At 40.2% G+C, this 23,440-nt stretch overlaps 1 protein-coding gene across 1 annotated transcript in view; it reads left to right on the top strand.

The window, feature by feature from the left end:
- Window positions 1-23,440, top strand: part of uvrag (UV radiation resistance associated gene) — a 95,600-nt gene that overhangs the window by 20,556 nt on the left and 51,604 nt on the right. Inside the window, exons 8-12 of the mRNA XM_063487353.1 lie at window positions 4,877-5,003; window positions 13,657-13,741; window positions 17,636-17,723; window positions 17,962-18,022; window positions 20,659-20,824. Coding sequence (XP_063343423.1) covers window positions 4,877-5,003; window positions 13,657-13,741; window positions 17,636-17,723; window positions 17,962-18,022; window positions 20,659-20,824 — 527 coding nt within the window. The remainder of the gene's footprint in view (window positions 1-4,876; window positions 5,004-13,656; window positions 13,742-17,635; window positions 17,724-17,961; window positions 18,023-20,658; window positions 20,825-23,440) is intronic.

Raw genomic sequence — 23,440 nt, 5'->3', positions numbered from 1 at the left:
GGATGGTTTTGTGTCCAGTCCAACTGGACTTTGAGAGTGCGTATGTGTGCTGGTAGAAGATTTAAATGATCTGAATGTCTGCTTAGTGAGCCTCTTTATACAGCTGTTACAGCTGTTGCTTTCTATCTTGCTGCTCCTCATGAGTTTTTGATATCCCTGATTTTTTTTTTTTTTTTTTTTTTTTTTGGTTCCTTTCCTTAGGCCTTCACCCTACTTATTAAGGCAGCCCCCTACTATAGCCTCAGCTTTCCCACAAAAACATTGAGGCTCCATTCTTTTCGCCACAAAGGATCCCTTTCAAGAACTTTTCTCTGATATTTCCCTCTCAGTGAAACATTCCTCAGACCCCTTTTCAGAGTTCAAATCTGCCAATAAATCACATAATCCTCATCTTCTACCTTTCTGTAAAAGGCCAACCCCCCCATCTTGGAGTGAGTGGAGCATTGTGTGGCTCTTCTAAGGGCTTCCCACTTTGGAGAGCTCTGTACCATCTTTCTGTATGCGTCATGGTGAACATGGATCAAAGGGCGATGGAGTGGAGGCCACCTAGCCGAGCACATGCCCCTTTCACCCTCTCACCCACACTCTGCCATTAATCTGCTCAGTTATAACACGCTCCCACCCCCCCACCCCCACGCCTGCTGCTTATTTACTCAGCTGACCCACTTCTGTTTGATGTTCAGTAGACATCAGACAGACCCTGCTGGTTCGGTACAGTCTTTCTCCCTCTCTGTCTCTCACACACACTCACACACATCACAGCAACCCACTTGTTAATTCTGGTGCTCAGTGAAAGTGTAGGAGGCTCGTGGTTCGTGCCAAAGCCAGTTGTGGTTAACATGCAAGTGTCAGGGTGCGACACATTGGACAGATAGAGGCTCTATCAGTCGTCTCTTTCCCCGTGTTTTCTCCACGGTACCCACAGGAAAAAAATAAAAAAAGGCAGATCTGTTTTTGCTCTGATCCAAGCTGCGATCTCTTATCTAAGTGAATGTGTGTGAGATGCCAAAGTCCCCGCTTTGGCAGGATGAATAACAAGCTCCTCCCTCCCCAATCTTACATCGTTATCAGTTCCTTGTTTGTGTCTTCCATCTCCTTATTACAAGTGTATGTGTATAGTTTTTTTTTCTGTCTCAGCAACTGTGCTGCCCTCCTGAATCCCCCTAAATCCATCTTCCTGTTTTGAATGGATCATTTTTCGTTGAGTGGTTTTGTCAGTCACTGCTCTCTCCCCTTCATCTACTGTGCAAGTGCATCCATGAACCCCTATTTCTGTTCCGTATTAGATGATTAGGGTTAGCCCACTTCACACTCCTCTTTACCAGATAGAGAAATGAAGATGATGAAGGGACGCCGCTCGGAGAGGCTTAGATTACGACTAATGACCTGCACTCTGATGGCGCTGGTGATCAGGGATGTGGGGTGGAGAGGCGCCTCCTGGCAGGAGTTTTAATTCGGGGCGGTCACTCATCTCGAGTCGCTGGGCTTTATTGTGGTCTTTTGCTTCGGATTATGTTTGAGGGTTTGTGTACATCTTCCTGTTTGCATGTTCTGAGACTTTCATGTGGCATCTTACTCTTTAGCCTTTCTTACATTTTAAATGAAGAACAAACCCACAGCTACAGCTTCACATTCACGTTCTCCCAGCCGAATCCATGCACAAGCAATTTCCTCCAAATGTTGAGCGTACATATTTCTAACTTCCACTCCTGCCACTCATAACACATTCTTTCCTGGGATAACACACAGATAATGTCACTGTCTGCATCAGTTTAAGAATCGCTTTGTGTTGACACCTGCATGACTACAAATCTGCTCAGGTTGCTGTTGGAGACAGCTGTTTCCTCAGCTTCCAGATAACTGTCCTGGCTCTATTTTCTTCTCTTTTCTTTTTTCTGTTTTTCTATGTAATATCGCAGTAATAAAGCAATATCATATGGCAGAGGAAAGTTACACAAACAGTCGAGAAATCAAAACACAGTATTAAAATAAACTGTGTAAAATTAAGTAAATATAATTAAAATGAGAAAAATGAAAATATATGTAAAGTGTACTTGGATTCCATCCACCCAACCAGCCATGTTTGTGATTCAGAGTCATTGTTGAGCTGGACTCTATGGCAGCTGTCATTGGGCAAAAGGCAGGGTCACCTTCAATATGTTACCAGTCTGTTACTGGGATCAGTTCAGTTTATTAGGAAGTAATGTTAGGTAGTAATTTTCATCCAGAAGCTCAGGCTTCAGACTACAGACATAGCTTCAAACCTTTAGTTTGACAGGGATAGCTGTTTAGAAGAAAATGGTTTGCCTGAGACGGAGGATGCACTCAGGGGCTGAACGGAGTCCCAGTATTAGATGAATTAAGTTAAACTGGGAGTCATGGAAAGCTATGACTTTCCATGACTCCAAGTGGGAAATATTAAACGAATAAATAAGAATTAGTTGACGTTTGTTATTTTCACAGTATATCCTGCCTTTCTCCCATCACCCACAAACGCTTCCGGCAGATGGCCGCCCAGCTCCGAGCCTGGTTCTTCTGAGGGCTGCTTCTTCCTGTTGAAAGTAGTGCTGGGCGATATGACGATATATATCGTGTGGACGATAGAAAAGTGTCTATCGTGCCATTTGTCTTCTATCGTTTATATCGTACTAACCCAAATTTTATAAATTATTACATGAAATATATAATTAACCCTTTACAACTGGTCGGAGCAGGTACACTCCGTTTTACCTAACTATTTTTAAATCCCTGTAGAACTGGAACCACATAAGGTAGTGCAATAAATTTTTTTTTGCATGTGAAACCGGAGTTGTACTTACATCTTATGCCATTAGCTTGTCCAAAGTCACGGTTTCCTTCCACATATAACTTTGCAAAAATTGCATAAGAAGCACTTGCAGCAACAAAAACACAATATTCCAAACTTGCAGCAACAAAAACACAATATTCCAGAAACAGGCTTTGCCGACGTTCATAAGACTTCCTACGTTGGCATATACGTCAGCGCGAACTATCGCACGTCCGCCATTACCTGCCCGAAACCGGAAGTGACGTCATTTTCGCGAAAGGGCCTTATAAGCCTATGTTGGTGTTTTTAAAAGACATGTTTGACTTTATGTTTTTCTGTATCGTTTCTGGGATGCTTAGAACTCAAATTACACTGTTGGAAATAGTTTATTTTGATGCATTATAATATTTATTTTCATTTTTCCTGTAGTATATAAAAATTAGTGTATCTCAAAAATAAAACTATGAAGACACTCAAAATAAATTTCTCGTGGTTGGAAACTTTTGTATTTACAGTTTTGAGGGATACACCTCTTAAATTTTTTTTAACTAGAAATATATGTAAAAAACAAAAAAACGATTTTCAATTTTTTTGTAGTTTATTGCACTACAAGTTTTTGCAATTTATGTAGTTACTATGGACTTAATGCATACATATTATTAAAATTTGGGCTATAACGGTTGTATTGATATATGGAAACTTGAAATACTCCCACAAATGGCACTACAGCATGTAAAAACATAAAGATAAGCTCTGGCGGACTTGGTTCTATGGTAGGTCTTAAAGGGTTAAATAGCCTGTGGCAAATATATTAGTGTTGTCTTCTCACTATACATGCTCTTAACTTTATGCAAGTAAATAATATGGTATAAAAAAATGATATTTTTCGCAAAGAAACTCCGTCTCGTGGTTTGCTGCTGTACGTGCACCCAGATTTGCGACATACTTTACGGTAACTCAAAACAAAGACTGCACCCTCGGCACTCGCTGTTTACAGACTGCGTACTTTCCAGATGACCACAGGTCAGGTCGTATATCGTGATATATATCGTTATCGTGATATAAAATAATTCATATCGTGATAAATATTTTTTCCATATCGCCCAGCACTAGTTGAAAGGGAGTTTTTCCTTCCCACTGTTACCAGTTGCTTGCTCACAGACGGTCATCTGGTTGTTGGGTTTTCTCTGTGTTGTTGCAGGGTAGGTTTGCATCCAAATATGTAAAGCACCTTGAGGCAACCGTTGTTGGGGTTTGTTGCTATATAAACAAGATTGAATGTTTTCACTTTCACAAGTGCAGAAAAACAGGTGAGTCAGGTTGCTGTCAATCAGTCACAGTCTGTGCACAGCCATGCAAACATGAGAAATAGGCCTTAGCAGCCACAATAAGTGAAAACACCTGTTTGTCTCTGTGTGTATAGACCTGTGAAGTAGGGTTTAGTAGGAGACAGAAGGAAATTGGAACAAACCAAAAACATGCTCGGGCCGTTGTTTAAATGAAAGAAATGGTAAGAGACATATTACAAAACACACCTTCTTTCCCAGCTGTAACGATTTAAAAAGGAACAAATGACTGCATACAAGGACAGATGTGTTATGTAGATGATTTGTAAATTATATGCTCTATGTGAGAGGTGGCTGCCTGAAAGAGAGAAGACTTTATTCACTGTGGTTCTGGTGCAGGTTCGGCACTCGGCCTCATCTGCTCACCTCGTATCAGACCAGCTGTTTGAACGTGGAACTCCATACTACTTACCTTGGAGCCGGCCGTTCCCATGACTTGGGCTCATTAGTAAACATTAACGATGATTCCAAGGCTCAGTAAGACGTTTTGAACACGCAAATCTTCCTTTCTGTGTTATCATTAGCTGTTGACAGTGCTTTCTGTTATTACTAACAGTGAGCATTGGCTCAGTGGTTGTGCATTAAATCAGCGCGATATGGGATCAGCCTAAAAAAACAGTGTTTGTTTTTGTGGGAGCTAGTAGGAATCTTGGGGTCTTTATAAAAGGTTGCTGTGACCACATGCTAAATATTTTCTTTCACTGTCTTTTTCTGTTTCCTTTCTGCCGCTTTGTGTGAGCAGAAGAAGGAGCGCGAGTGCATGCAGCTGCGTATAGCGGTCCTTCACAGTGAGCTGGAGCGGCAGAGGAAGGCACTTGGGAGGGAGAGAGACCTGCGACAGAAAGAGAGGGCACTGCTGCAGAAGAAAGGTAAATGGAATAGGTGGACATGCTGCATATGCACCTGGGGAAAGTGTTAACACCACACCACCATGCATAAATCATCTTTTAATATTGTTTGATGCTGTTGTGTGCACCGTTTAGTGCTTGCTTGCAGAAACTAGTGGGTGAAAACATGAACACATGAGCGATAAGAAAAATTAAAGGCACTGGGCTCAGTTTGGTCATGTATAATAGTAACTTCAAATGATCAGTTATTCCCTCTGCAACTCATTTTGCTGTCTCCAGTGTTGCTGCATCACTCAGATCCTGCTTGTGGAAGAAGACTTAATATAATGGTAAAAACATGTGCTCCCAATTCCAACAAAATCCCCAAATCTTTTCATGATAATCCACAGAAGGCTCTGCTGCAGCTACCAGTTGTAAAGAGAACAGAATATAAAAGTAGTTCTGACAGTTTGACTATTTTGTGTAAATTGTGGTAAGCACAGGTCTAACCAGGATGGTTTGCATGTTAATTTAGAACAATAGTGAGTTTGTTTTGGCTCACTCATGTAATAGCTGGGAGATGTTAGCCTGTCACTTATGTAGTGCAATTGGCACATACAAAGATATGAATTCACATCTACAATGCAAAAAACAAACAACAAAATAACAAGAAAAAGAAAAGATTCTTAGAATTTAGAAATACTGTTGCTGAACAGACAGATGGTTGTCTTTATTAGAAAATCCGTTGCCTGAATGTTAGTCTTATATTTAGCCAAATGCATTAATATAAAGTTATTGACCAATATATAGATGTCAGTGTTTTTCTGCTCCCTAAAAATATGTTTTGGTATCAAAAATCCAGCATTGGTCATACACAGCTTATGGAAATAAATTGCACATAATTTGTATTTCTCTTTAATAAAACGAATTACACCAATCCTTCCAAATGTATTCTTTCAGTAATATGACAGTTTTTGTTGTTGTTGAAAGAGAGAAAGTGAAGCTTGTTACCAAGCTAATGGATTTTACTCACACGATTCCATAAATTCAGGTCTTGAAACAGTTAATAATTTGTCTTACACATATGAGACACATCGTTTGCCAGTTCTAAATGCGACATCTATAGAGAAATCTGCTCTTTTTAACGCCTCGGTCAAGGTTTCCATGTTGTCAGAGCAGCAGGCAGACCATTTTAGTATATTAGACAACGTCGTCTTGGTCCAGTCAGAAGATGGAGTTTCTTAACACAAGCAGATCTGCAGTACACAGATAATTCCTGTGGTTTGTGCTAAAGCAGAAGTGTTTGTGCAGTTGTCACTTAGTTAACCCTATAAAGTTTCCATCTTAGAGATAGATATATCCATCTATATATCTATAGTCACATGTTCTGATAACAGCTGTAATGAGCCCAGTGCAACTTTTCAAAATGAATTGACAGGATGTAGCTTGATTCCTGTGTCCTTTAAGATCAGCTCGCTCTTTGGCAAAGACAGATCACTGAATCACCGATCTGAGGAAGTGATTAGCGTGAAGTCTGCACTCATACATACGCTGTCACATAATAAAAGAGGTCTAAGAGTGCGTCAGGGAGAGGTTGCCTTTGTGACACGATTCTGAAAAATGACCATTAATTCTCTTCCTCTTTATCTGTCACCACTCTGTCTGCAGCCAAATGAACTCATGGCTCTGCTGCCTCGCAGCTCTATAGTGGCCTTTATCCAGACTGGACAGGTGCTTATTAAAAAATAGAAGGAAAATTCCTTCAGCTGGTTAAAAAGAGAGGGGAAAATCTGGTCTTTTAGGATAAATTGAAATGCTATATCTAAAGACAGCCAGGCTGAAGTCTTGTTGCTTTTCCCAGACTCATAAGTCAAAATCCAAAAGCCATATGCTGCTGAGCTCTGCTGTACTTCCAGCTTGTTGTTTAACTCCTCTAATCAGCCAGCAGACATTCATTTGTTTCAAGATTGGAAAAAAGTATGCATTAATTACAGGACAGGATACTGTTGGAGACAGGTGTTTACAGTGCTTTGTACAGCAGCTGATTTTGTGTCTGATTATATTTAGGTTGGCACCACAATGTGTTTGTTTCATATGATCTCGTCTTTCACTTTTGAAACGCATATGATTCTATCAATTGCAGGCTAAATTTCATTTAGAAATTTCCCCGAGAAGCTTCTGAAAAATGGACAGATTTGAGCCAAAAATGGTTCCTGTTCAGCAAAATCACAAGAGCATGCGACTGAGCCGGCGATTTCATATGCCACTGTTGTTTTAATCAGAAGCAAGTGTTTCATTTGTTGAGCTTTCACACATTCCAGTGCTTATAAGTTGCAGGTTTACCTTCAAATTTTATTGACAGTTTTACAGCGAGTGTAAGTATGTTGCTATGAAATATGTCCCCCGTGGGCACCCCAGATGGGCTGGTAAGCTCCATTCTTCGTCACGCTCTTTAGGATCTCATCCGTACCTGGCCGTGTGGTCTCGTTGTCTCCCACACGTTCACAGGGCCCATTAGCAAATAGCTCTTATCAACCTGTTGTTCCCACCGAATGGGCCTCCCTAACAAAACAGCAGGTGCAGAAAACCCAAACGTAGAGAAGGTGTTGCTTTTTTTTCTCTCATGTGTTGAACTTGTGAGAAACCAGATAAAATGACTCGAGTGTTAAACTATTAGAATCTTCCTTTAGACTTGCTAGGGCCTGTTTGGTGTGTGTCCACCCTGATGCTGTTAGTATAACGAGCTGTCCACTGCATGCTGATTAATGTAATTCCAGGGAAATCAGAGCAGGGAAGTAAAAGTTTGTTTTTCTCTGCGTGGGAACGCGCACACACCATGTCACATGTGAGCATGATCACTTTCCCCCCATTTTTTTTTTTTTTTTTTAAAGTTATGAATTGAAAATAAGTCTTTCTGTCCTCCCTCTGAAATCAATCACTTTGGTTTCTGTGGGGTCACACTCTTGTCACAATTTCCGCCTGTCTAATTTCCCTCCTCCCACCTTGAGCAGATGACATAAATCAGGCCTGTGAGCAGCGTTTATTGTACTTGGTAACAGTAGTTATTCTCACGCTCTGCCACACAGCCAGGGCTCCTGACCAATAAATGTCAGCGGTTGGGTTTCTCCAGGTTTTGTGAAGGTATGGTGTGTGGAGGTATTTGTCACCTCAGTGAAAAAGGTCTCATATTGAAGCGATCATCATTAGAGCTCTTTTAGCAGCAGCTCAGCTTTACGCATTTACTTCAACCAGCTGGCTGCCATCTTGAGTCAGGGTAAAGGTTGACAGGTACTGGAGTCAGACACTGTGCTTAACGGGCCAATCATCTGCCTTTTTATACTTACTAACTCCTCTGACATTTCTATGTCAAGGTCAGAAATTTCTTATATTTTATCCTAATAATTGATATTTTTCCACTGAGCTTTTCATGTGAGTTATATGCTGGTATAAAAACCAAGCTTATTTACAGTGTATATTAGATTAATGCACCTTTTTAAATCATTTCATTGAGAACTTTGCATGCACTTTCTGACTAGCTTTGACCTGCACTTTCAAAGTATTTCTGTACCGTGGGTGCCCGGTATTTCAGGAGCCACAGACAGCCCAATTTGATGGTGGGAAGTAATATATAACCATCCATATTGTAAAGGAGATCAAAGAAGCTGCGTTTTGCTGCTTACTTGTCACTAGAGTTTTACGCTGTATCCCCTTTCTCGTGCAACCAGAGGATCCATACTGTAAACAAGTCCATTTATGGATCCTTCATTTACAAAAAAAAATTGAATTAACAGCCTGATATGTCTAATTATGTCTTAGTCAGTGTTGGGCAAGTTACTTTGAAAAAGTAATTAATTATAGTTACTAGTTACTACTTCAAAAAAGTAACTGAGTTACAAGATTCTAAAAGTAATTAATTACTTGAAAAGTAACTACTGCGTTACTTTAAAAAAAAAAAAGTTTAACCCTCTGGGGTCCAGGGTATAATTGGCCATTTAACCACTTTTGATGTTTCCTCTACATTTCACCTTTAGAAACTATTTACTTTGCCTTGTTTGGTATCATTGTTTTCAGCACAACCTCACGTGTCTGAATTTACAGTTATGTTTTCATTTTGACATACTGTATTAACACAATTCATCTAAAATCAGACAAAAAACGTAGAATCCAAGTAGAAAAAGTTATATTTTTTACTGTAACAACCACAAACATGTTTATTGAATCATATTTCATAACTTTAAATGCAAATATAAATTGTGAATTTTTAAAAATCATATGCAAAAGTTTTGCAAATAACAAAGTTATTTGCAGCCATTTACCTTTTACCTTTTTTTTATAACCACTTCAAACTATTTACAGAACAATCAGCTGTTCTGCATTAAATAAGATGTCGCAAAAATTATTTGTGCCACTCCAAAAAAATAATTTCTGTCCACTATAAAGGAGAACATCACAGCCTGATACCTGCAGGTCTGACAGCAGCAGGTGTATCACTCCTGTTTCTACCTGGAGTTGCCTCATTGTTCTGACACACAACACAAAACTATCCACAACACTACACACTAACTACACAAGACAACACATTAACTACACACTCCAAACACGCTAAACGTCACAAATCTCTCACATCTCAAAACTCGCTCTCTCTCTCTCTCTCCTAAAACTTCCCCCTCTTCCTAAACAACCAAATGTGATGTTGCCATATCATTTTTTGATTGGTCGTCATGGTGCATTTTTCCACCAACACGAACGGGCTGATTTTTGTTTTGTTTTTTTATTTTTTGCTCATAAGCAGAGAGTGCTTGCTAGCGCTGTCCTTAGACAGTAAATGTGACAAAACTATTGAGGAAAAACACGCGTATATCTTGTTTATCATGACTCTGGTTTTACGTGGCCTATCAACACAATTTAAAAACTGGTATATATCACCTTGTTGCTTTGGCATCTTGAAGTGGACGCGTGATTGGCTTACCACGACTACTTTATTCTTCCTCAGTCAAACAGCAGCACTCATGCGAATGTTTTGCCCCCTTAGCTCCAGGTGTTGTGCCAAAAACTGATCATCTGGCAGAAACTGATCGTCTACCAGATTGCCGTCCGCGGGAGCGCGCGCAGCTGCTTAAAGCTGTAGCGCCCAGATTACTTACAGCTACTTCCGTGCAACTGATCTAAGATGCTGTAAGCTGAACAAAGCTTCAACCCGTCTGTTTGTTGAAAAATAGTAACGCGACCGTACCGCGGTTTCTTGTTAGTAACGGTAACGGCGTTGTAACGATAGAAACAGTAATTAGTTAGATTACTCGTTACTGAAAAAAGTAACGCTGTTAGTAACACCGTTATTCCCATCACTGGTCTTAGTATGTGTATTTTCCAAATTCTGTAAATTCTGCGTACTTTTTTTTAAACCACATTTGGGCTGGCACACTGGATTTCTCACTACAACAGATTTTCCTGTGCAGGAATTGTCACTAATGTGTGTCCATGCTGTTGCATGCATGTTTGACTGTTTGAAGGCAGAGGCACCACTGAGTGCCACGTTCTCCGTCTTATAATTTGTCTGGTTTCATGCAAGTCACAAGCTGCCCATTAGTAGCGCCACAGAGGGGAACGTGCATTTGTTCATGAGAGGAACTTGGCGAGAGCGCTCTTTTTGTAAGGCATACCACGACAGCGCTTTGCCCGTCACGTGATAAAGCCACTTATAGCTCTGTGCATTAGTTGATGGTGACTGATCCTGAATGCCACTGACACATGTTTACACGGATCAGAGGATCACTTTTATTGTCCAGACTTTACCCAGTGCAGGAATCCAGTTCTTTCATGGTACTGTACTCACAAATGGTCAGGCCAGTCTCAATAAGTCTTCTGTCTGATTTACAGGAGGAAATTGTCTGTGACCAGAGGGGACTCTACTGGAGTGTAACGTCTGTCCAGTGTCAGAATAGTTTTGCAGCTGGTCATACATTTTTTTTCTCTGTTTTGTTGTGGCTTTTATTCTATGTTTAATATGGAAGATGGTGTAGTGAGAGACCACCAGACAGAACGATGCATATTCACTGCTGTGTCTTTACTGTATATTGTCTTTCCATACCGTGGAACAGATTAGTGGGATGAAAGCACGAGACGATGGATGGACAGAACAGATAGGACAGAAGTGGGCATTACATGAAAGCGGGAGTAGAAGACCATGCAATCTGGGTTACAGTGTTTTCGTGTGATCGCTCACAACAGAGGGATGGCCTGTGATCTCTGTCTTACACTATCTGCCTTTCTTTCTAATCTGATGAAGTACCTGTATTTTCTCCTTTGCTCTGTCTGCACTATGCCCTCTCACCTCATACCCTTATGATGTCAGTTGGACAATCATGGATATGAGTGGAAATATGTGATCAAAGCAATCCTGTTATCCACCTGATCGCACGTGCTTTGATAAGCTTTGTTACTCCAAACTCTCACTCGTGCTCGCTGCTCTTTGCAGACTTATTTAGATTCAAATTTCAACAAGAGGGCAACAGTCTTTTTTCACACATGAACGTTGTGAGGGATTTTCCTGTCTACTCGCAATAAAAGTGCATTTAAAAACAATTGTATGGGAGAATATTTAGAAATGTGCTATGTTGTTTCTGTTTGTACCGGATATACTGGTGTGGTGCAGGTCTTCTTCTGTTAGAATGCTTAATACAAAACGCACTGATAACAACAATCGCCATAAAGTAGACAGGTGTCACCTCTGAATCCCACCAGATGCAGCTGTGGTGATGTGGCGCATGTTGGAAGCATGCAGTAATTTTTCATAGGATTCATTGGGTAATACGCTGACATTTAAAGGAAAAAACCTGATTTCTTTCAGACTCTTTAACAGTGGTGTTTTGTTAATGTCACAGTTTTTTTTCCCCCCAAAGCTTGTGGGAGCCACAGCTTAGGGGCTAAAGAGCCGCAGGTTGCTGACCTCTGGCCTAAGCAGACGCTACGGTCAGCTTTGGAGGCCATTGTCTGCATGTTGTATCTCTTTACTGTCACCAAGGGTCAGTGTCACAAACAACCGGTCTGTGGGTTATTGTTGCTTGTTCTGATGGTTCTTTAGTCAGCTGCAAGGAGGGGAAAAACCAAAGTAGGCAAAGAACTGAAGTCTGTCTGTCTTCTGTCTTTCCCATTTCACTATTCGACTTATGCACAGCTTCATCTTTGTCTGCCTATGTGTTCCTGTTTTTATAGATGAGTTGCATAGGTTGTATACCCTCTCTGTAAGCAAATGGACACAGCATTAATGCACTGAAAACTGCACAATAGCACCTATAAGCAGCACAGTCATTTTCTTCTAGTCCTTTGCAACCAGGATGTTCGCCCTCTGTTGCTTGTTGGAAAGATTTAACATACTTCTGCTTTGGCTTCATTTTTTAGATCCGTACGCTGTGCCCATCATTGTATACAGTCTGTTCTGTATGTTCTGGTGGTTTCATGCAGACACTGAACTAAACTGAATTCAGTACCACTTAAATGTGCTTGTCCTATGACTACATATTTATTGTAAACAAAATGTATTTCACTTAAATTCTTCTTTCTCTGAAAATGAGTTACATTTGCCAGAATGTGAATTATTCTAAGCTAGATTGTGTGTTTAATTCTGCAAACGTATTAAAGATTAAACTCTTTGTTTGATGGCATACATTGAGAGGAACTAGAGTTATAGAAAAACTTCAGAAGGAGCTGCCATCACGGCTTAACCAGTTAGACGAAGCCAAAAATGTTAGACACATGTGATTTCAGATCAGCCATCTATCCATCTCCTCTTACAGTTAAACAAAGCTGCTGCCCACTGAGGAATTAGAAGCGATAAGAGGCTGCTAACCACAGGCAAACCTGAAGAGGAAATTCATGTGAAAGGAGAGGAGCCTTTATGGGAGGACGCTTCACATCCAATAACAATTTTCCCATCAAAATCCCTTTTTATCTGCATGAAATGATGCTATTTATTCACACAACTCAGAACGCTGTTGTGAGTACTGTACGGGATACCAGACGAGACACTCCAATGTTTCTCATGCGGTGAAGCCAGAATGTAATGCACAGACTGCTTTGCTAAGTTGATGTGAAATGTTAGATTGATGCACGTCTCTGCAGTTCACCCCGTCACGCAGCAAACAGCACTGCTTTCCTATTTCCTTTGTAATGATTATTACTCATAATTTGAAAGGGATAAAAATTAAATCGTTCGCTGTGTAAACAAGCCAAAAAAAACTGTAAACATTGAGTTCAAAGCAAAAAAATTCAATGCATTTCTATTGCATTTACCCGTAATCTCATGTGATGCTCTATCCGAGAAACATGCTGTTCGAACCTTTAATTAGCCGTTATCGTTCTGCTTTATTCACGTGCATACTGTGAGCTTGCCAATGCTGCGGTAATGCCACTTCCTCACTCTGTATCATCCCGTCCCTTTTCTGTCTGATTTTATTCATTGCCCCAACTCTGTATTTACAGAGTCTGACAAATCCTATAATCTGCATACATATGTCATTAGGTTTTATGTTGTGTCAGAAGGAAATGTTTTGGGCTCATCAAAGGAGCTGTTTGATCTTGCTCGGGTTTAACAGTGGATGGCAGCCAACCAAACACAAGCCCACCTGGCTGGCTGTTCAGATAGACCAGAACAAACACACACCTAATAATTTACATTTTTCTTTTCTGTCTCTGTCAGAGGATTCGTTTTCTGCTCAGCACGAGCGTCTGAAGGAGGAGAAAGAGTCCTTATCCAAGCTGCAGAAGGAATGCACAGCCAAGAGGTGTGTATCAAACCGCAATTAACCGTTTCTGTGTTTGCTGCACAGAAAAACAATTTAAAAGCTTGAACCCCATCAAATGGACACTACCCTCTGAATGATGATGCTCAGTGTGTTAGCTCAATTTAGTACAAGTGACTAACAGGTATAAGATTGCACCCTGCACCTTACTCTTTCAAAACAATGGCCTGTTTTTGTGGCCGCTGCTCCCTGTTTATGTGTTCTCGACCAAGAGTTTGCACATTGTCCTAAAAAGACGTTTGGCCGGTGTTTGCCTTGGCTTGCGGTGAGACGTGTGTGCGGCGGGCACACATTCTGGATACGTTTTTGTTTATCTGAGAAGTACCTGGCAGGCGCAGAGGGTAAGCCAGAGCCCCAGGAAGGCCAGCAGGGGCCAAGAGACCCAGCAAACAGGAAATTAACACCGACACTTGTATCTGCTTAACATCCATTCCTTGGAAATAACTTGTCGTTTGTTTTTCATGAAAGTGTCTCTTTTCATTTATAGCGTTTAGCGAGGGAGCATACACACTTTTTCTCAGCCTTTCCATGTTTCTGTTTAATATTATATGAATCTTTAAACCAACTTGTGTCGTGGCTTCGATCCCCAGAAAGTTACAAGTACATTTACTCAATCATGTTACTCTGCAAATGTGATGTCAGTATTTTCATGATACTATTTTATAGCTACAGTTGACTCAACAGGGAGAAATATGGCATTTTTTGAATTCTTCTATACTAAGACAAGATGTGTGATTTATTTATTTATTTATTTATTTATTTATTTATAGTTAAAGGTTAAACTATTGTGCGTCTGCTTTCTTTAGCTAAGAGCACTTTTAATTAAGACATTCCACATTTCCACATGTTGGCAGTTCAACCAAAGAAATATTTCTTTTCTAAACTCATCAGATGGTTTTGTCCAGATAAACTCCCAGCAGAGGTCACGTTAATCACACTTTTGTAGGAAAAAAGCAGAGTTACAACACAGCAAACCAACATGACACAACTATATAAGACAACTAAAACTATTGTGCTCAAAAACATAAAAGCAACACTTAAATCACATGTTGGACCTTCATGAAAGAAATGTTCATGTTGAAAATCTTTACTGAAAGATCTTTTTGGAGCAGTATATTTATTTCAATTATAAACTAAAAGTGCTACTTATTTACTGATACAGTGTAGCATTAGTTTCACTGTATCATGCACAATAACAGTGGAGTTAACAGTTTGCTCATTTCCAGAGAAGATCGATACCACTTTTATCTAATATGTTCTAAGAGTAAAGTCAGCACCCAGTTAGCTTATCAGAAAAACAGAAAGAAGGTTGAAGTTTTTAAGTATTGAGAACTAAACTTCTTCTTTCTCTTCCTTCTGTGACGTAGAATTGGTGTATACACAAAGTGTTTAGGTTGGTGTATTTTACGAGTAAATGCTTAAACATGTATTTTTTTTTCAAACTATATATTTATTGTTTTTTTTTTCATTTAAACATGAAGTAACACAGGCAGGATCAACATAAATAAATAAATGAAAACAAAACAACAACAAAAAAACAAAACAAAAAGTTGTCATCGGGGAGAAAATTGACATGTATTTGGTTACCAATTCAGAGTTATATATATATATATATATATATATATATACACACACAAAAAAATATCTTATTAATACAAATGTTATGAAGAAATAACACTGGAGTCTAGAGTCATTTCTCTGTGAAAACATTTCAGTTTCTCCCAATATTGTTCATATTTTTCTGAAGATGGTCTCAAAGAGAAGGTTAGTCGTTCCATAGTGTGAATTTCGTGTGTTATTTCTGTCCAGTCCGAAACAGTTGATGGTTCCTCAATCAGCCATTTGCGTGTTATAGCTTTCTCGCTCGCAGCCAGTCGTATCTGTAGCAGGTATCTATCCTGTTTCTTCAGTCTGTTTGGTATATTGCCTAAATAAAAAACACTGAAATTCCCTTCAAGCTGTGACCCAATTATCTGCTTAGTGTGTTCAATCACAACTGACCAGTAGGGGGAGATTTTAGGACATTCCCAAAAGACATGGAAGTGGCCTGCCAAAGTATATCCACATCTGCTCCAACATTTCCCTTGGTCAGCATTTTTGCTTTGGTGTTCTTTAATCTTAGGTGATATAAATATCCTCATAGTGTTCTTCCAAGTGAGTTCTTTCCATAGTTCGGAGCTAGAAATAGTGGCTATAGTTTTCCATATATTAGACCAATCTTCTTCGGATAGCTCTATTCCGGCCTCTTTCTCCCATCTAAATTTAATATAGGTGGTAGACAATTTCCTTTCTGTTTGTATTGTTGAGTATATCATAGAAATTTGTTATTTTAGCACTTTCCCTTTACATATGTTTATAAACAGGGGTGCACATAAGTGGTCTGTGCGTTGCAACTTCTTATCTGGTGCGCGTCTTTTACTTTGACAGCGAATGCGCACCAGCGGACCACTTATGTGCAGCCCTGGATATAAAGATTTGGACTAAAGATCTTCTCTCCTTACAAATAATATCCTTATTAAAATAAGATCTTAACTGGAGATATCTAAAAAATCACCTCTCTCCAAATTGTAATTAACTGACATTCGTTGAAAGGCATCTAAACCTTTTTCAGATGATATTTTCCATTAACAAACATGTATTTTTAAACGTACAGCCGGTTGAATGTTGTACTCATAAATATACATTGGTTATTATGTAATGACATCTTCCACATTGATGTGTTCTCATAAACTTAGAATGAATCCATTAAACATACACAGGAGCAGGCGCCGGTTTGTAAAAGACGCCATATTGGCTGACTGTCTTGAGATAGGCATGGCAATTATACCCTGATCGCATTTTTATCTATGTGACTAGAGACCAGCCACATGTATAGTATGCTAAAGACAGAGGAGGAGAGGACTTGTAGGTGTTGATGGATTACTGAGCGAGAACTCGATGATGTCCTCAACGACTCGCCTCGGTATCGCTGTCATTGGTCAGATGTGAGCTTCACTGACTCATCAGTTTGTGTCAAACTCTTTTCACAAACATTTTCAGCCTCGTCCACAGCAAACAGACGTGGACACGTGTCATAGCTGTGGTATACAGGACTGACAGCCTACACTCATTACAAACACAGCATGCACAGAAAGTTGGTAGAGCTGTTTGTGCATAATCGGTGGCCACTGTAGAACAATCTGCAGTCCAATAGCATCTAGTGGTGAGATTATACACACATTAATGGAAGAGTGTTGTAGCTCTATCTGCATGAAATGATTCGCTATTATCCACACTGATCCACAAGTAGAGGCATGAGTGCCGTACAGGGCATTTAAAATGCGAGCAGACAAAGGCATCCAGTCATATTCATGACTTTTAACTATAAAACTTCAGGTAACAACATTTAAACGCAAAAAATAAAAAGGGGAATCCTGGTAGGTTTCACTTAGCTCAACAGCTTCCGAGCTTCTGACAGGCCTGTACCTTTAGTTTTAGTCTGCGTTACCTCGGAGCTATACGCGTACTCAGGTCAAAGACTAAAACCTGGATAACAGCCATTAAGAATAATTTTTCCTAGTGGCCATAGACAGACCCTGCATTACTAAAAAGGACTGACCTGTAATGACAATTTTGAACAGTACATTGTCACTTGAAGACAGAGAGGAGAAAAACCCCAGATCATGCTATTTTTGTTCCTTTTTTTTTTTTTTTTTTTACCAACATTAAACTGCAATATTATGCTGCATCAATAAATTCCCCTCTTTTGTCTTGATCACTTTTATATAGGCAGTAGCTGTTAGGCCTTTAAGGCTTTAATTGGGAGCCTGTTCTCCCTCTCATTTTCATCTGTTCCCATCTCTTTAACTGACCTCTGCTCTGTCTCCATCTCCTCAGAGAGCAGTTCCTCAAGTCCAACGCCCAGCTCACCTTCCGTTGTCGTCAGCTCCTCTCTGAGCTTTCCTACATCTACCCCATCGATGTGGTGAGTTGGGCAACTGCAGAGAAATATCTGGTTACAAATGTAAGACTTTGGTGAAGCACAGATGCTGGAGAGGGTTATATAGAGTGTGCAGCGATTTCCATGTTTATTCCAAAGATAAATTTAGTTTGTATACTAACTGAATGATTTTAGGCCCGTCTCTCTGCCGGCTGATTATGGATCTGTTGCTGATGTCCAGTTGCTCTGTCCTTCATATGAAACCTCTTCTTTAAATCCACAGACCAATCAGTCGGATTATGTCATCTGTGGAGTGAAGCTGCCAAACTCGGAAGACTTTCAAGGTAATTGATTATGTGCCTGCCCGCCTATTTAAGTGTTACAGGAGGATAAGTGGTATGCTGTGCAAATGTTTTGTCTTGCATTTGACGCGTGTGGTTAGATGCAGATGTCGTGAAGTGAAGCAATCTAACATTTTACTGAAAGATAAATGAAGGCTGATGATTTCATAGACAGTTATCTATGATATCATAGTTTTGGCTATTGTAGATGGCAATTTTGCAAAAAGCTATTACTGTTAAGGTACCATACCCTTTGTCATACTGTGCACGAATACGATAATTGATAGTTTGTCATTTTCATACATAAAGGGCATAATGACATAATTGTAGCATAAATGAGGGGAGAATAGCTATAGTAGCTGCAGATGATTGATATTCCCATTCACTCGGTCTGCTCAGTTGAAATCACAGTACACCCACTGCTGCACGTCTCGTCTTGTGCATGACATCAGTGATCAAATTAACAGAGACATGCACAGCCCTTTATAGGTAGACATGCACAAGTAAAACGAGACTCAAAAGAGGAGCACAAACTACGCAGGTATTGCTGGAGTGCGCCATGTAAAAAGAAGGAAGACTGCTCCATACTGATCTAATTACGATCAGTTATAGAGGGCAATGAGAAAGCGTTTCTGCTGGGAATTGTTGATGTGGTAGTTTTGCCCTGATGAGATGCAGCGTGGTTAGTTTGCATTCTTGCTGATCTCTTGCTGGTAGCTGTTGGACTTGTTCGCTGCCACCACATTCTAAGAGGGTCTTGTCACAAAAAAGCCACAAAAACCACATGGCATGGTATAAAAGACACATTAGTGAACTGCAGGGCATTAAAAAAGTTTTGTCAGCAGGCACATTCGGACACAATGCCCCTGTTATGAGCTTGGTGGGGAAGGTTAGAGTAAAGGTCGCATCGTATGTGTCATGACAAATTGGATTTGCAGTCACAGCAAGAGAAATGTGATGACTGTATGACCTCTTAATAGTTGGGGGATGAGAATTGGATGGGTTTCTGAATGCTTAGCTTTGGTCAGGACCACTTGTCTAACACAGGGAACACAACCTCCACTGTCCACGCCACATTCTCGGGCTCCCCTTCCTCACAGCTGGTGAAACCCAGCAAGCCTCTGAGGCCGTAATTCAGCAACACTAGCCTCGTCTCCTCCGCTCCCTGCTGCCACTCCCCACCTGTTAACATCTTTTATGTACACAGTAGAGATGGGCAGCCATTGCTTGTTCTCAATTTAAAATTTGACGCACAGACCAAATCCTGTTTTCTCTCATTTTTAGATAATCCATCAGTCCTTTGAGACACATCTATAAAAGTGCAAGCATGAACCACAGCCCTGAAGTCGTCTGTTACTGGTGTGAGGCTAAAGTGAGGCAGATTAAATTTAATACTTAAATTTAATACTGATTCAAAAGGAAACCGATGTACTGCGTGTGTTGTCAGTAAGAACAGATGGAGAAACATGGACTCCCCTCCTCAACTTTACTCGTTTCTCTTCATTTCTCTTTATTTGTGTGAAGCCTTCTGCAGTTAGAGGTCCTCAGAGTCCAGAGTTGTCTGATTGTGTGTCAAAGTCTGTTTGAAAAAGCCTGCAGGAGAGGAATATTTCACATCAGAGCCCAGGATTAGGGTTAGTTGGCGTCCTAATCCTGCTGAGAGTCAAGGTGGGCATTGAAGCCCATCCATGTTTCACGTTTACCCAAAAGCCTTCCCTGTCAGCTCAGCCTGACGAGGTATCTGCAGTCTCCATTAGCACCCAGAGGTGTCACTTAAACTTGTGTGTCCTTCAGTTGACCTGATATTCCCTGGGGGCAGGAAGTTGTTCTCTCCATGGGCTTTAACCCTTCGGACTAAAAAGACAGGAAGGGCAGTGATATAATCCAGGGGTTCTGTGCTGAACTGAAAAACACACATTTTGAGCCAAAGAGCCTACCACTCTGTTGCCATAGTCTATTATTTCAAAGCATTAAGATAAAAACCACAGTGATTTTAAGTCTTAGCCTCGAGCAGTGTCCTTCTGAGAATGTGAAACCACTTTGTGTTTTGTCTTGAAACAATTTCTCGTGCTTAAAGTGAGTTGGTTTGCAGTTTCTTTCCCAGTCCGTCAAATGTTCACGAAGGCATCCAGTTTTCCACACTAACAGATATTTGGACTCGGAGGGGATAGTTGTACGTGATGCTTTTGCTTCTTAAGCACATATCACAGAAAATTTGGGAATCTCAGCGCAGCCAGTGTTTTTTGGTACCGTGTGCTGTGCCACGTACTGCAATGCATTAAAAACATGAATGCGACTACTCTCCTTCCAGCGCATACTTTGTTACCAAGTTATCTTTACCTGGATGTTCGTACACTGCAGTTTGGGGGTCATAAGATGTAGACAAACTCCAAACAGCACTGACACTGACTGCATGCTTTGTGGTTTTCACCATAATAAAATGTTACTATTTTGACTCAGTTTTCATTGAGTGAGATTCTTAAACAATTTGTTTTTTATTATTATTATTATTATTATTATTATTATTATTATAAATAACTAAAAGGCGCACTTAACAACTGAGCAGGAAACAGTCTCATTTGTGAACAAACCTTAAATACGTGATAAGCAGAGCATCTTTTTCACTTTGTGTCCTGCAGCAAAGGATGATGGGAGCATAGCAGTCGCCTTGGGTTACACAGCACACCTGGTCCTCATGATCTCATGCTTCCTGCAGATCCCTCTTAGGTATCCGGTGATCCACAAGGGTTCACGCTCTTCTATCAAGGACACCATCACTGACAGACTCAATGAGAAAGAGAGAGAGTAAGTACCCTTTACAAACACACCTAATATTAGCAAAAACCTGAAATATCCACATCACAAATGCTGAGGTCTCTTTCTTACTGTACGATCTGTACATATGGTATACGGCACTGCGCAAAAGTCTCGAGCCACTCCTCATTTCTTTGTATTTTGCTTGGGTAATTTATTTAAAATATGCAAACGTGCAAGGAAATCCATATTAAGCAAAAACAGAATTTGTACAATTCTAACGAGGTTGAGAGTCAACATTTGGCATGAGAACATTTATTCGGCTGCAGTGAAACTGAGGAAATCCAATTCTCTCAAAAAACAAGGAAAATAAAATTTGTTAGAGGAAACATGCAAACCAGACACGGGGAATAAGTGGTGGATAATTCAGTGAGCTGACTCACAGCATGCAGACAAAATATAGACGGAGCAAGGTGAACTCAATCAGACACTAACAAGGGCGAGACGAGAACAAAAGGAGGAAGTCAAAAGGCAGGAAGACACACATGGGAATGATCTCCAAAATAATACAAAAAGAAAGAGACCAATAACAAAGTCGCACAGACAGGGCGATCAAAGAAGGCACAGAAAAAGGAAAAACAGCAAAGTATTACAACAGAACAGCAACAGTGATGTTTGTGACATTTCTTTTTATTCCAATGTCTCCCTTTTATGAACGAGATCAGCTCAGCAGATGGATGAAAATAAGCCATCTGTTTCTCATGTAGGGTCCTTCAAATAAATTGCTTCTCTTTGCAAAGTCAGAATCATCAAATTATCATATGCATCCAGACTTTGAAGAAAGCGGTTGATGTAAATTGCCTTGAATAAAACGGAGAAAAAAAAGTCTGTGACTTTCTTCTCTCAAGAAGAATGAATGTTGTTTACTTTGAATATGTAAATGTACAGATTTAAACTGTGAAATTCTGATAAATGAAGCAGTTTTACTGTGAAATACACCATTTAGACTTTACTGCATTTTGAGCAGAGTTCGTGCCTCCCATTGCAGATCAGATTGGCTGTTAAATTTGCTCTGTTGCAAACAAACTCTTTTTGTATTGTGCTCCTGGACGGGAAAAATATTCATGCCTTTTGCCATCTAAGACTGTGCAAATCATTCTCTTCTTCGCAGCTCCTTTCCTTTTGCCGCTGCTGCACAAGCACTGGTTATTTGTTCTGTCTCTTTTACTTATCTCAGTTTTAGTTTCTACAAAATTAAATTATCTCTTTCAAAAAGTTTATTTACTCTATTTCAGCTTATATTTGTTTTGTGTCCAAACATTCTGCCTTGTTCACGTCCAAACCGTCTTCTACAAACATGGCCCTGCATGTTTTCAGCTAAAATTAGTCTTGTTTGGTTAGTATTTCTTTACTCCAACACCAATATATTTTTTTGACTGTGGGGTCGGTGCTGGTCTCTAACTCAACAAAAGCCTTTAACATTTGTAACATTTCAACATTGTTAACAAGAATGTTTTATTGGTAAAACATCACAATGTTCCAAAGTATTGTTTAAAGTGATTGTCACCACCATTGGAACCAGCTGCATCACACTTTCAGCAATCACCTCAAACCTACGGAGCCACAATGAATACATGAAAGCTTTGTTAAAGTTGGTAAATTACCAGCCTTGAGGCTTTATATTTAGATTTCCTACAGATGATAAATTCAACTTTCCACGCGGTAGTATCCATATGGAGTTGTTACCAAGTTTTTACAGTTGTTACAGCTTTGAGGTGGCTGTAGCCCAGGAGGTAGAGCAGGTTATGTACAAATAGGAAGGTTGGTAGTTCAATCCCTGAGTGTTCCCTTTCTGCGTGGGATACTAACTTTTATGCAACCATCTGACTGTGAATGTCTGCAAATGATGGATAGAAGCACTCATACAAATAAAGTTGTATGCAGTGTACTCCAGATCTGCAAATATCTTAAGCCAAAGTTTCTGCGTCTGATCACAAGTGGAAAGTGTTGGATCAGTGAATCCTGCTGCAGGCCTCATTGCTTGAGTCTTTGGCCTTAATGTTAGCATGCATCACTGTAACAGTGCACACAGCATGTAGAGTATGTGACAGAGAATAAGGAACCAGAATCGTCACCTTTAGTTACTGAATCGACTGGTTTGTGTGCTGATCGTGTTGTACAGCGGTTTGTGTGGACCTGTGCTTCTTAGCTGTGTTTGACTAAAACAGTGTTTTGGGGTTTTTTTCGTCCACCCCCCGAGTTGAGTTTGAATTTCTCAAACACAACACAGATTTGGTAGTCATGAGCTCCACACAAGTGCATCAGTGCACAATCACACACAGACCAGACCACACAGTAGCATCAGCAGGCCATCTTGACGGCTGTGTTGGCTTCTTGATTCAGACGCGCGTCCAAATCTGAAATACTGTTCTGATTTGGAAATGACTGCTGAACAAAAACCTCAGTATGGATACTTGTTTTTTCACGTTAACACATGCATAGCTGGTCGGTGAAGAAATCGCCTAAGTCGTCCCTCTAAGTTGTTTTGTTTTGCCTATGGTAGCAACTGGGTTTACTCAGGTGTTCACAGAGAACAGACTGTAAATCACACAACAGCCTTTGACAGTCATACCCTACGGTTGTAACCACTTTGCTTCCTACCCTTGC

Source organism: Pelmatolapia mariae, linkage group LG10_11 (genome assembly GCF_036321145.2).
Source record: "Pelmatolapia mariae isolate MD_Pm_ZW linkage group LG10_11, Pm_UMD_F_2, whole genome shotgun sequence".
Lineage (NCBI taxonomy): Eukaryota > Metazoa > Chordata > Actinopteri > Cichliformes > Cichlidae > Pelmatolapia > Pelmatolapia mariae.
This window is presented reverse-complemented; position numbering and strand designations above follow the sequence as displayed.